We start from the raw sequence: 14307 nt of genomic DNA on the forward strand, positions 1-14307 counted from the left end.
ATGGTGAGGTGCCTGAGGATTGGCGGAATGCATGCATAGCGCCATTGTACAAAGGCAAAGGGGATAAGAGTGAGTGCTCAAATTACAGAGGTATAAGTTTGTTGAGTATTCCTGGTAAATTATATGGGAGGGTATTGATTGAGAGGGTGAAGGCATGTACAGAGCATCAGATTGGGGAAGAGCAGTGTGGTTTCAGAAGTGGTAGAGGATGTGTGGATCAGGTGTTTGCTTTGAAGAATGTATGTGAGAAATACTTAGAAAAGCATATATATATATATTTATTTATTTTTTTTTTTATTATACTTTGTCGCTGTCTCCCGCGTTTGCGAGGTAGCGCAAGGAAACAGACGAAAGAAATGGCCCAACCCCCCCCATACACATGTATATACATACGTCCACACACGCAAATATACATACCTACACAGCTTTCCCTGGTTTACCCCAGACGCTTCAATGCCTTGATTCAATCCACTGACAGCACGTCAACCCCGGTATACCACATCGCTCCAATTCACTCTATTCCTTGCCCTCCTTTCACCCTCCTGCATGTTCAGGCCCCGATCACACAAAATCTTTTTCACTCCATCTTTCCACCTCCAATTTGGTCTCCCTCTTCTCCTCGTTCTCTCCACCTCCGACACATATATCCTCTTGGTCAATCTTTCCTCGCTCATTCTCTCCATGTGCCCAAACCACTTCAAAACACCCTCTTCTGCTCTCTCAACCACGCTCTTTTTATTTCCACACATCTCTCTTACCCTTACGTTACTCACTCGATCAAACCAACTCACACCACACATTGTCCTCAAACATCTCATTTCCAGCACATCCATCCTCCTGCGCACAACTCTATCCATAGCCCATATATATACACATATATTCTTTTCTTTCATACTATTCGCCATTTCCCGCATTAGCAAGGTAGCGTTAAGAACAGAGGACTGGGCCTCTGAGGGAATATCCTCACCTGGCCTCGTTCTCTGTTCCTTCTTTTGGAAAATTAAAAAAAACGAGAGGGGAGGATTTCCAGCCCCCCGCTCCCTCCCCTTTTAGTCGCCTTCTACGACACGCAGGGAATACGTGGGAAGTTTTCTTTCTCCCCTATCCCCAGGGATATATATATATATTTTTTTTTTTTTTTTTTTTTTTTTCAAATCATTCGCCATTTCCCGCGTTAGCGAGGTAGCGTTAAGAACAGAGAACTGGGCCACTGAGGGAATATCCTCACCTGGCCCCCTTCTCTGTTCCTTCTTTTGGAAAATTAAAAAAAATTGAGAGGGGAGGATTTCCAGCCCCCCGCTCCCTCCCCTTTTAGTCGCCTTCTACGACATGCAGGGAATACGTGGGAAGTATTCTTTCTCCCCTATCCCCAGGATATATATATATATATATATATATATATATATATATATATATATATATATATATATATATATATATATATATATATATATATCGCTACCTCGCAAACGCGGGAGACAGCGACAAAGTATAATAAAAAAAATAATAATATATATATATATATATATATTCTTCTTTCTTTTAAACTATTTGCCATTTCCCGCGTTAGCGAGGTAGCGTTAAGAACAGAGGACTGGGCCTTTTTTGGAATATCCTCACCTGGCCCCCTCTGTTCCTTCTTTTGGAAGAAAAAAAAAAAAAAAAATAAAAAAATGAGAGGGGAGGATTTCCAGCCCCCTGCTCCCTCCCCTTTTAGTCGCCTTCTACGACACGCAGGGAATACGTGGAAAGTATTCTTAATCCCCTATCCCCAGGGGGAATATATATATATATATATATATCTATATATATATATATATATATATATATATATATATATATATATATATATATATATATATATATACTGCAGAAGCTGGTGACTGAGTTTGGTAAAGTGTGTGGAAGAAGAAAGTTAAGAGTAAATGTGAATAAGAGCAAGGTTATTAGGTACAGTAGGGTTAAGGGTCAAGTCAACTGGGAGGTGAGTTTGAATGGAGACAAACTGGAGGAAGTGAAGTGTTTTAGATATCTGGGAGTGGATCTGGCAGCGGATGGAACCATGGAAGCGGAAGTGGATCATAGGGTGAGGGAGGGGGCAAAAATTCTGGGGGCCTTGAAGAATGTGTGGAAGTCGAGAACATTATCGCGGAAAGCAAAAATGGGTATGTTTGAAGGAATAGTGGTTCCAACAATGTTGTATGGTTGCGAGGCGTGGGCTATGGATAGAGTTGTGCGCAGGAGGATGGATGTGCTGGAAATGAGATGTTTGAGGACAATGTGTGGTGTGAGGTGGTTTGATCGAGTGAGTAACGTAAGGGTAAGAGAGATGTGTGGAAATAAAAAGAGTGTGGTTGAGAGAGCAGAAGAGGGTGTTTTGAAGTGGTTTGGGCACATGGAGAGGATGAGTGAGGAAAGATTGACCAAGAGGATATATGTGTCGCAGGTGGAGGGAGCAAGGAGAAGAGGGAGACCAAATTGGAGGTGGAAAGATGGAGTGAAAAAGATTTTGTGTGATTGGGGCCTGAACATGCAGGAAGGTGAAAGGAGGGCAAGGAATAGAGTGAATTGGAGCGATGTGGTATACCGGGGTTGACGTGCTGTCAGTGGATTGAATCAAGGCATTTGAAGCGTCTGGGGTAAACCATGGAAAGCTGTGTAGGTATGTATATTTGCGTGTGTGGACGTATGTATATACATGTGTATGGGGGGGGTTGGGCCATTTCTTTCGTCTGTTTCCTTGCGCTACCTCGCAAATGCGGGAGACAGCGACAAAGTATAAAAAAAAAAAAAATATATTTATATAGGTTTGCGGCAGGGGTGTGTGATGTCTCCATGGTTGTTTAATTTGTTTATGGATGGGGTTGTTAGGGAGGTAAATGCAAGAGTTTTGGAAAGAGGGGCAAGTATGAAGTCTGTTGGGGATGAGAGAGCTTGGGAAGTGAGTCAGTTGTTGTTCGCTGATGATACAGCGCTGGTGGCTGATTCATGTGAGAAACTGCAGAAGCTGGTGACTGAGTTTGGTAAAGTGTGTGAAAGAAGAAAGTTAAGAGTAAATGTGAATAAGAGCAAGGTTATTAGGTACAGTAGGGTTGAGGGTCAAGTCAATTGGGAGGTGAGTTTGAATGGAGAAAAACTAGAGGAAGTGAAGTGTTTTAGATATCTGGGAGTGGATCTGGCAGCGGATGGAACCATGGAAGCGGAAGTGGATCATAGGGTGGGGGAGGGGGCGAAAATTCTGGGGGCCTTGAAGAATGTGTGGAAGTCGAGAACATTATCTCGGAAAGCAAAAATGGGTATGTTTGAAGGAATAGTGGTTCCAACAATGTTGTATGGTTGCGAGGCGTGGGCTATGGATAGAGTTGTGCGCAGGAGGATGGATGTGCTGGAAATGAGATGTTTGAGGACAATGTGTGGTGTGAGGTGGTTTGATCGAGTGAGTAACGTAAGGGTAAGAGAGATGTGTGGAAATTAAAAGAGCATGGTTGAGAGAGCAGAAGAGGGTGTTTTGAAGTGGTTTGGGCACATGGAGAGGATGAGTGAGGAAAGATTGACCAAGAGGATATATGTGTCGGAGGTGGAGGGAGCAAGGAGAAGAGGGAGACCAAATTGGAGGTGGAAAGATGGAGTGAAAAAGATTTTGTGTGATCGGGGCCTGAACATGCAGGAGGGTGAAAGGAGGGCAAGGAATAGAGTGAATTGGAGCGATGTGGTATACCGGGGTTGACGTGCTGTCAGTGGATTGAATCAAGGCATGTGAAGCGTCTGGGGTAAACCATGGAAAGCTGTGTAGGTATGTATATTTGCGTGTGTGGACGTATGTATATACATGTGTATGGGGGGGGGTTGGGCAATTTCTTTTGTCTGTTTCCTTGTGCTACCTCGCAAACGCGGGAGACAGCGACAAAGTATAAAAAAAAAAAAAAAAATTTATTTATTTTGCTTTGTCGCTGTCTCCTGCGTTTGCGAGGTAGTGCAAGGAAACAGACGAAAGAAATGGCCCAACCCACCCCCATACACATGTATATACATACACGTCCACACACGCAAATATACATACCTATACATCTCAATGTACACATATATATACACACACAGACACATACATATATACCCATGCACACAATTCACACTGTCTGCCTTTATTCATTCCCATCGCCACCTCGCCACACATGGAATACCATCCCCCTCCCCCCTCATGTGTGCGAGGTAGCGCTAGGAAAGACAACAAAGGCCCCATTCATTCACACTCAGTCTCCAGCTGTCATGCAATAATGCCCGAAACCACAGCTCCCTTTCCACATCCAGGCCCCACACAACTTTCCATGGTTTACCCCAGACACTTCACATGCCCTGATTCAATCCACTGACAGCACGTCAACCCCGATATACCACATCGTTCCAATTCACTCTATTCCTTGCCCGCCTTTCACCCTCCTGCATGTTCAGGCCCCGATCACTCAAAATCTTTTTCACTCCATCTTTCCACCTCCAATTTGGTCTCCCACTTCTCCTCGTTCCCTCCACCCCCGACACATACATCCTCTTGGTCAATCTTTCCTCACTCATTCTCTCCATGTGCCCAAACCATTTCAAAACACCCTCTTCTGCTCTCTCAACCACGCTCTTTTTATTTCCACACATCTCTCTTACCCTTACATTACTTACTTGATCAAACCACCTCACACCACACATTGTCCTCAAACATCCCATTTCCAGCACATCCACCCTCCTGCACACAACTCTATCCATAGCCCACGCCTCGCAACCATACAACATTGTTGGAACCACTATTCCTTCAAACATAGCCATTTTTGCTTTCCGAGATAAAGTTCTTGACTTCCAAACATTCTTCAAGGCTCCAAGAATTTTCGCCCCTTCCCCCACCCTATGATTCACTTCCGCCTCCATGGTTCCATCTGCTGCCAGATCCACTCCCAGATATCTAAAACACTTCACTTCCTCCAGCTTTTCTCCATTCAAACTTACCTCCCAATTGACTTGACCCTCAACCCTACTGTACCTTATAACCTTGCTCTTATTCACATTTACTCTTAACTTTCTTCTTTCACACACTTTACCAAACTCAGTCACCAGCTTCTGCAGTTTCTTACATGAATCAGCCACCAGCGCTGTATCATCAGCAAACAACAACTGACTCACTTCCTAAGCTCTCTCATCCACAACAGACTGCATACTTGCCCCTCTTTCCAAAACTCTTGCATTCACCTCCCTAACAACCCCATCCATAAACAAATTAAACAACCATGGAGACATCACACACTCCTGCCGCAAACCTACATTCACTGAGAACCAATCACTTTCCTCTCTTCCTACACGTACACATGCCTTACATCCTTGATAAAAACTTTTCACTGCTTCTAACAACTTGCCTCCCACACCATATATTCTTAAAACCTTCAACAGAGCATCTCTATCAACTCTATCATATGCCTTCTCCAGATCCATAGATGCTACATACAAATCCATTTGTTTTTCTAAGTATTTCTCGCATACATTCTTCAAAGCAAACACCTGATCGACACATCCTCTACCAGGGATATAATAAACATTATATCCCTGGGGATAAGGGAGAAAGAATACTTCCCACGTATTCCCTGCGCATCTTAGAAGATGACTAAAAGAGAAGGGAGCGGGGGGGCTGGATATCCTCCCCCCTCATTTTTTTTTAATTTTCCAAAAGATGGAACGGAGAACGGGGCCAGGTAAGGATATTACCTCAAAGGCCTAGTCCTCTGTTCTTGACGCTACCGCGCTAACGTGGGAAATGGCAAATGGTATGAAAGAAAGAATATATACATCTATCATTACATTTATCATACTTTGTTGATGTCTCCTGCGTTAGCAAGGCAGCGCAAGGAAACAGACGAAAGAATGGCCCAACCCACCCACATACACATGTATATACATACACGTCCACACACGCACATATACATACCTATACATTTCAACATATACATATATATACATACAAAGACATATACCTATATACACATGTACATAATTCATACTTACTTGCTGCCTTTATTCTTTCCAGTCGCCACCCCATGACACATGAAATGAGACCCCCTCCCTCCTACAAGGTAGCGCTAGAAAATGACAACAAAGGCCACATTTGTTCACACTCAGTCTGTGGCTGTCAAGTATAATGCACTGAAACCACAGCTCCCTTTACAAATCCAGGCCCCACAAAACTTTCCATGGTTTACCCCAGATGCTTAACATGCCCTGGTTCAATCCCTTGACAGCACATTCACCCCGGTAAACCACATCATTCCAATTCACTCTAATCCTTGCACACCTTTCACCCTCCTGCATTTCCAGGCCCTGATCGCTCAAAATCTTTTTCACTCCATCCTTCCACCTCCAATTTGGTCTCCCACTTCTCCTTGTTCCCTCCACCTCTGATGCATATATCCTCTTTGTCAATCTTTCCTCACTCATTCTCTCCATGTGACCAAACCATTTCAACACACCCTCTTCTGTTCTCTCAACCACACTCTTTTTATTACCACACATCTTTCTTACCATTTCATTACTTACTCCATCAAACCACCTCACATCACATATTGTCCTCAAACATTTCATTTCCAACACATTAACCCTCCTCCGCACAACCCTATCTAGAGCCCACGCCTCACAATCATACAATGTTGGAACCATTATTCCTTAAATATACCCATTTTTGCTCTCTGAGATAACATTCTTGCCTTCCACACATTCTTCAACGCTCCCAGAACCTTCATCCCCTCCCCCACCCTGTGACTCACTTCAGCTTCCATGGTTCCATCCGCTGCCAATTCCACTCCCAGATATCTAAAACACTTCACTTCCTTCAGTTTTTCTCTATTCAAACTTACCTTCCAATTAACTTGCCACTCAACCCTACTGAACCTAATAACCATACTCTTATTCACATTTACTTTCAGCTTTCTTTTTTCACACACTTTACCAAACTCAGTCACCAGCTTCTGCTGTTTCTCACCCTAATCAGCCACCAGTGCTGTATCATTAGGAAACAACAATTGACTCACTTCCCAAGCCCTCTCATCCACAACAGACTGCAAACTTGCCCCTCTCTCCAAAACTCTTGCATTCACCTCTCTAGCCACCCCATCCATAAACAAATTAAACAACCATGGAGACATCACGCACCCCTGCTGCAAACTGACATTCACTGGGAATCAATCACTTTCCTCTCTTCCTACTCGTACACATGCCTTACATCCTTGATAAAAACTTTTCATTGCTTCTAGCAACTTACCTCCCACACCATATACTCTTAATACTTTCCACAAAGCATCTCTGTCAACCCTATTGTATGACTTCTCTGGATCCATAAGTGCTACACACAAATCCATCTGTTTTTCTAAGTATGTCTCACATACATTCTTCAAAGCAAACACCTGATCCACACATCCTCTACCACTTCTGAAACCACAATGCTCTTCACCAATGTGATGCTCTGTACATGCCTTTACCCTCTCAATCAATATCCTCCCATATAATTTCCCAGGAATACTCAACAAACTTATACCTCTGTAACTTGAACTTTCACCCTTATCCGCATTACCTTTGTACAATGGCACTATGCATGCATTCTGCCAATCCTCAGGCATTTCACCATGAACCATACATGCAACCAATCCTCATCAACCAATCAACAACATAGTCATCCCCTTTTCTAATAAATTCCGCTGCAATACCATCCAAACCCGGTGCCTTGCCGGCTTTCATCTACCACAAAGCTTTCACTACCTCTTCTCTGTTTACCAAACCATTCTCCCTGACCCTCTCACTTCGTACAACACCTCCACCAAAACACCCTATATCTTCCGCTCTATCATCAAACACATTCAACAAACCTTCAAAATACTCACCCCATCTCCTCACTTCACCACTACTTGTTATTATATTACATTAGATATTTACACTTTCTTACATTGCAAAAATATGTATACAAAAAATGCTGCTGAACTGATTTTACTGAGTATATGCAACTTGGTTTTACAGAAAATATAGGCGGAAGTATGACATGAAGTAGTAGCTACACTTACCCAAAATACTCTCCATTCCCAAGACCTGAGAGATTAGGAGACCTGCACATAACCCGAGAGGAAATGTAACACCCATGACACCTTTATATTCAGCTGGTGCTACCTCTGACAAGTAAAGTGGAACAAGACAAGTGGCAAGACCTGGTGAGAAATGTTAAAAACCATTAGCTACTTTTCAACTACAGCATAGTACAGAAAAATTATCTTCCGTGTATTTAGTACATTTGCCTAGAAGTGGCAATTCTGTAAAATCAACTTCCTCTGTACATTGGTGCCACTTCTTAAAGCAATACAAACAGTATGCTGAAACATAACCTTACATACGAAAGAAAGTTTTAGACATTTTACAAAAAAAGTGCAGGAAAATACAGCAATCACTTGTTGCCACTCAAAACTCAACTTTTCATTATTCTTGGACAAAGTCTGTGATTAAATTCATCATGAATAAAATTACCATTCCAATAACAGTAAAACCAATGAATCACTGAACAAAACCTAAATAAAAGTTTTCAATTCTTTTTTTTAAAAAAAACCTTTAATATTACACCTTTGGAATACTCACTAAATACACAACTATAATACCGGTTACACACTGAATTAACCCGATCAAAAGCTCGTCAGTTATTCACTGAACGAACCTAATGATGTTTTTCAAAATTTTTATATTTAAGAAAACTTTTACTATTACATCTTTGATTTTTTTTTTTTTTTTTATACTTTGTCGCTGTCTCCCGCGTTTGCGAGGTAGCGCAAGGAAACAGACGAAAGAAATGGCCCAACCCCCCCCCCCCCATACACATGTACATACACACGTCCACACACGCAAATATACATACCTACACAGCTTTCCATGGTTTACCCCAGACGCTTCACATGCCTTGCTTCAATCCACTGACAGCACGTCAACCCCTGTATACCACATGACTCCAATTCACTCTATTTCTTGCCCTCCTTTCACCCTCCTGCATGTTCAGGCCCCGATCACACAAAATCTTTTTCACTCCATCTTTCCACCTCCAATTTGGTCTCCCTCTTCTCCTCGTTCCCTCCACCTCCGACACATATATCCTCTTGGTCAATCTCTCCTCACTCATTCTCTCCATGTGCCCAAACCATTTCAAAACACCCTCTTCTGCTCTCTCAACCACGCTCTTTTTATTTCCACACATCTCTCTTACCCTTACGTTACTTACTCGATCAAACCACCTCACACCACACATTGTCCTCAAACATCTCATTTCCAGCACATCCATCCTCCTGCGCACATCTCTATCCATAGCCCACGCCTCGCAACCATACAACATTGTTGGAACCACTATTCCCTCAAACATACCCATTTTTGCTTTCCGAGATAGTGTTCTCGACTTCCACACATTTTTCAAGGCTCCCAAAATTTTCGCCCCCTCCCCCACCCTATGATCCACTTCCGCTTCCATGGTTCCATCCGCTGACAGATCCACTCCCAGATATCTAAAACACTTCACTTCCTCCAGTTTTTCTCCATTCAAACTCACCTCCCAATTGACTTGACCCTCACCCCTACTGTACCTAATAACCTTGCTTTGATATATTCACAAAATACATAACAGTAATGCTGGTTAATCACTGAATTAGCCCAATTAAAAGTTCAACTGTTACTCACTGAATAAACATAAATACAAGATTTTTAAAATTTTTCTGTACTCTAAAACGGATAGACTGAGTTGAAAATGTTCATTGTACTGATTTACTCAGTGAACAAATCATTACTTGAAAACAAAGCACTGTATTCCTGATACAATAATCATCCCCAGAGGCTTGAACTCTGCATACTTCCACATCAGAATTCTGTTGTTGAAGACACAAAATCAATGCCTAAAATGTGTCAAAATTTCTGTTGACTAGAGGTAAACAGATAATTGGAATATTTTCTCCAATGAACAATAAATGGGTAAATATTTCCACATGTATGTGGTTGGACTGAGACTGACTTTAGATTCTGTTTTTTACAACACTGAGTCAGATCTTATAATAAAAATCAAAAATCATTCATTATTCTATGTATATCCATCTATATCTGTGATGCCCGTTCTGCTCTGGAACTCCCTCAGTGGGTTAGCTATGGAAATAGAGTCTCCATAAGTAGTGAACTCCAGTGCCACTTCTTAGCCTTCATGCAACACCTTAACAGGCCACTGGCAAGTCTAGTGCAGTGTTCGCAGAGGCTACCATATAATGCTCACACTGACTACTTCTACCAAAAGCTCTTACCTAATACTCCTACCAACAACTTCTAATGTTTGTACCTATTACTCCAACCTAAATGTTCTAATCATTGCTCCTACCATTTTGCAAAAAGGCAAGGCTAGTAAGTAGTACTCACCAAAGGAAAATCTCAAGTTACGAAGAAAGAGCTGTATGAGTTGTGTGTTATGTGAGACAATGAGAGACAGCATGTTTGTGAAGAGAATGCCAGTAGTCAATGTGTGGGTGAGGCAGAAAGAAAAGACAGCTACCTGGGTCAGAGGAGTGCAACTTGACAACCACTGAAGTGCTGGCTCACTTCACAGCCATCACTAACCCTCCTGATACCTAAGCAGGCAGATTTCATTCATGTTTTACAATCAACAGAAACAATTCATGTTTACAATGATGTGGCTTTTTATATCAATTAAAACAGAGGGATTTCCTGTATCACACTGAGACTCACTTGGAATCCATGAGTGTGATGCATTAAAGGTGAATGAGAGGTATCAAGATGGGAAGTACAAATGAGTACAGTTCACCAGGGTACCTAAAGAACTTCTCAAGTGAAATACCCTGCTCTAACTTCTTAGCCTCAGACATATGTAAGTATATAATCATCTACTGACCTATCTATATCTCTGACACCTTTACCCTTCTAGTACTCCAAAACTAGTGAACTCCAGTACTGCTTCTTAGCCTTTAGTGCCTCACCCTTAACAGGCCACTAGCAGAGGGCAAGTTTAGTGCAGTGTTTGCAGAGGTCCATACCTAATGTTCCTACAGACTACCTCTGCCTAATGCTCCAGCCTAATGTTCCTACCAACTGTTTCTATCTAATGTTTCTAACTAAATGTTCCTACGTACTACTTGTCTTTTGCACCTACCATTTTGCCAATAGCAGGGTTAGCACATAGCACTCACTACAGGAAACTCTAAAGTTACTAAGAATGAGCTGTGTGAGTTAAGCATTGTTAAGTGCTATGTGTGATAATGAGAGACTGTATGTTTGTGGACTGAATGCCAAGAGTCCAAGTGTAGTTGAGGCAGAAATATAAGACAGCTATCCGGGTCAGAGGAGTGCAACTTGACAACCATTGAAGTGATGGCTTACTGTACAGCTGTCACTAATCCTACCGATACCCAGGTGGGTAGCACTGGTAATATACCTCCCTGGTTGTCAGCTGCCTTCCAACTACTACCTGCCTATTCATCATTTTATGCAGCAAATTGAGAATTTCTGAAACATGAATAGGAAACATGTTCCTTAAAAAACTATGCTGGTTGCGATTCTTGATATGGGCACTGTTGCAACTATATTCCAAGATTTACCCTTAACATTATTTTTTTCTTATGCTGCACTTTCCATAACTCTGATATAGTGCCTTTCAGACTGTTGTATGAATGGCATCAGAAGTGACACAGAAATACTACTACATATCAGATCCAATTCACATTTACCTGAGGGTTAACATTCACATCTTGTAAATCATTTGATCAGTATGATGAATTACAATCAAATATTTTTGTTACCTTCTTCATGCTAACAGCTCAAGATATCCTCTCTCAAACTTGTACCAAAGAGGTGCAAGATGAATTCTTCCTAAATCCATGGATACCTCCAACATTGTCACAACTGATAGATTAAAATCATTCTCTGCACCATCTTTTCGTGACAGCACTAGCATTCTCATGCCTTTCAATTTTATATATCTTAGCCCCTAATACACTATCTCACTAAATTATATTGCTCATATGTATGCAATCATTTGCTGTCTTTTTATTTGAATATAAGGTACTTATTGTCTGATTTCTGTCACATGCACAACACTTCCCAATTACAACATTTGAATTCAGAACCATTATCCTTTTTTAACATTTTTCAATTCCAAACATCACAGCTTTACAAATCCAATCAGAAACCACTATACTGTTATATAATTTTCTTTATTTTAGGCATTTATTAATTCTCTTAGCCCTAACTACCTATGGCAGCATGATTTTTCAGTTGGATTCAACCTACTATCCCCATGACGTACATTGTGAATTTTCTTTCGTTCTTCAAATGGAAGAATCAATGGTCTTTTTGCTCATAGCAAGCATGTCTTGGTGTCATACTTCACCTTCACTGCTCGCTAGCCCACAGCAATATCTCTGAGGTTCAGTTAATCAATTTCCAATAGGAGCAGAGGAAAATGAATGTGAAGGGTGACATAATGGATCATTGGGTGTACTGTGGCTTTAAATAGTGGCAAAGCACCAAGATATGAATACTTAAATTTCATACCATAGTCTAGATGCATTGGGCATATATGGATCTATTAAATGGCACAAAATTTTTTCCGTATTTCAAATTTTGCAAAATGTTTGACAGGGAAGAAAACATTTTTGATATAACCACTCTACAGTGTTTTACCTACATCCTAATCTTGACAATATTATGGCAACTCTATAAAGTGCTACACCCTTCATTTTGGTTTCTACATTACAATGGTGATGAACTACAGCAAATCATAACTTAATGGAAACACCAGATGGTGGATCATATCTTCCCAAATGATTCACTGGGATAATGGGGAACCACATTCTGAGGGATATTTCTCAACCCAACTTGCACACAAGAAGACAAAAAAAAAAAAGCCCAAAAACAAATGGTACAATGCAAGTATAAGGTCGTTGAAGAATTCTGTGGAAACAACAATTACATGAAGTTGTTTTATCTGGAAGGTCGGGGTTTTGGTGGTATCAGCATCAAATTGACAAGCATCAAAACCCTACCAATTTGATACTCATTCTGCTTGTTTTCTTCCAAGAAGCATGAGACTCAATGCTACCTTTCTACTCATGGAATACTGTAGCTACAAAAGGTTACAATGAAATGTTATGACATAAGGAATGGGGGTCATAAGTCCTTAACTTCTGAACGGTGGACAGGCTACTAAAAGAAAAAAATCCTAAACTCTCTCTTCTCATAACTCTTTGTCACAAACTATTATCATCCCTTATAAAATAATGGAAAGCCAAAAACGTACAATACACAGCAGCAAATTCCATCTCCATGTGTGAAAAAAAAGTAAATGGCTCTTATTGAGGATTAAACACCTCTCAGATGATTAATCTGTGTTTTCTTGTCTCCTTTCCCTTCTCTGACATACCTTTCCCACACACACACACACACACTCTGGACATAATATCTTATTTGTCCATACTTGCAATACCACTGTTTCCTCAAATTAATTGAACCTGTACGCTGTTCATCCACTTTTCATTTTCACCTTCATCAAAATTGTGAAGTTGTAACTTTGGTGAATTTTTGGCTTTTGTAGAGCTGTTGACTTTCATGTTCTTCATTTCTAATCAACTTAATAATTTTTAGCAACACACAAATGTATAAAACACTCAACAACTTGTACATAAATGATTCTTACATGTTTTAACAATTCTACCTCCATATGGTAATGTGATTACTCCTCCCATCCTGGTTGAGCCAAATCATCCCCCATTTTGACATCTATGTAAAATAATTATGAGGACAAGTATATTGCTTCACACCCTTTCTTTACCATTTCCTCCATTATTTGGTTAACAACAAATAATATAGAGGGAAGTTATTTATTGCTACAGCTTCCAATAACATGTACAGCTTACTCTGCCTGTACACATGGTATAGATCAGCTGTGGCTCTGTTACTGTTGTCATTTTGCATCTTCCTATGCAGTTTAACAACCAAATAACAATACTGTACCTGACCAAGGCATTACCTGCAGATGTATCACATGTCCAAAGCACAAATTGCAGAAAACCTTCAGGATGCTATAATATTCACCAACGTACACCAAAATTTTATCTGTAACATATCCGGGATACAAAGAACCAGAATATCTACTCTTGGCAAGAACAAGTCCCACGATGGTAGATACACACATTAACGATGACCTGTACAAAACATGAAGTCTTGGTTAATCTAAGAAAAACGGATTAGGTTGTACAAACCCACATTACAAAA

General features: G+C 40.9%; 1 protein-coding gene across 6 annotated transcripts in view; it reads right to left on the reverse strand.

Annotated features, from left to right (window-relative positions):
• LOC139764861 (solute carrier family 2, facilitated glucose transporter member 3-like) overlaps positions 1-14307 on the reverse strand; it is a 252485-nt gene that overhangs the window by 63369 nt on the left and 174809 nt on the right. For all 6 annotated transcript variants that reach the window (XM_071691877.1, XM_071691879.1, XM_071691880.1 and 3 more), the window contains one exon: positions 8079-8219. In XM_071691877.1, coding sequence (XP_071547978.1) covers positions 8079-8219 — 141 coding nt within the window. The remainder of the gene's footprint in view (positions 1-8078; positions 8220-14307) is intronic.

This window comes from Panulirus ornatus, chromosome 51 (genome assembly GCF_036320965.1).
Source record: "Panulirus ornatus isolate Po-2019 chromosome 51, ASM3632096v1, whole genome shotgun sequence".
NCBI classification, from domain to species: Eukaryota; Metazoa; Arthropoda; class Malacostraca; order Decapoda; family Palinuridae; genus Panulirus; species Panulirus ornatus.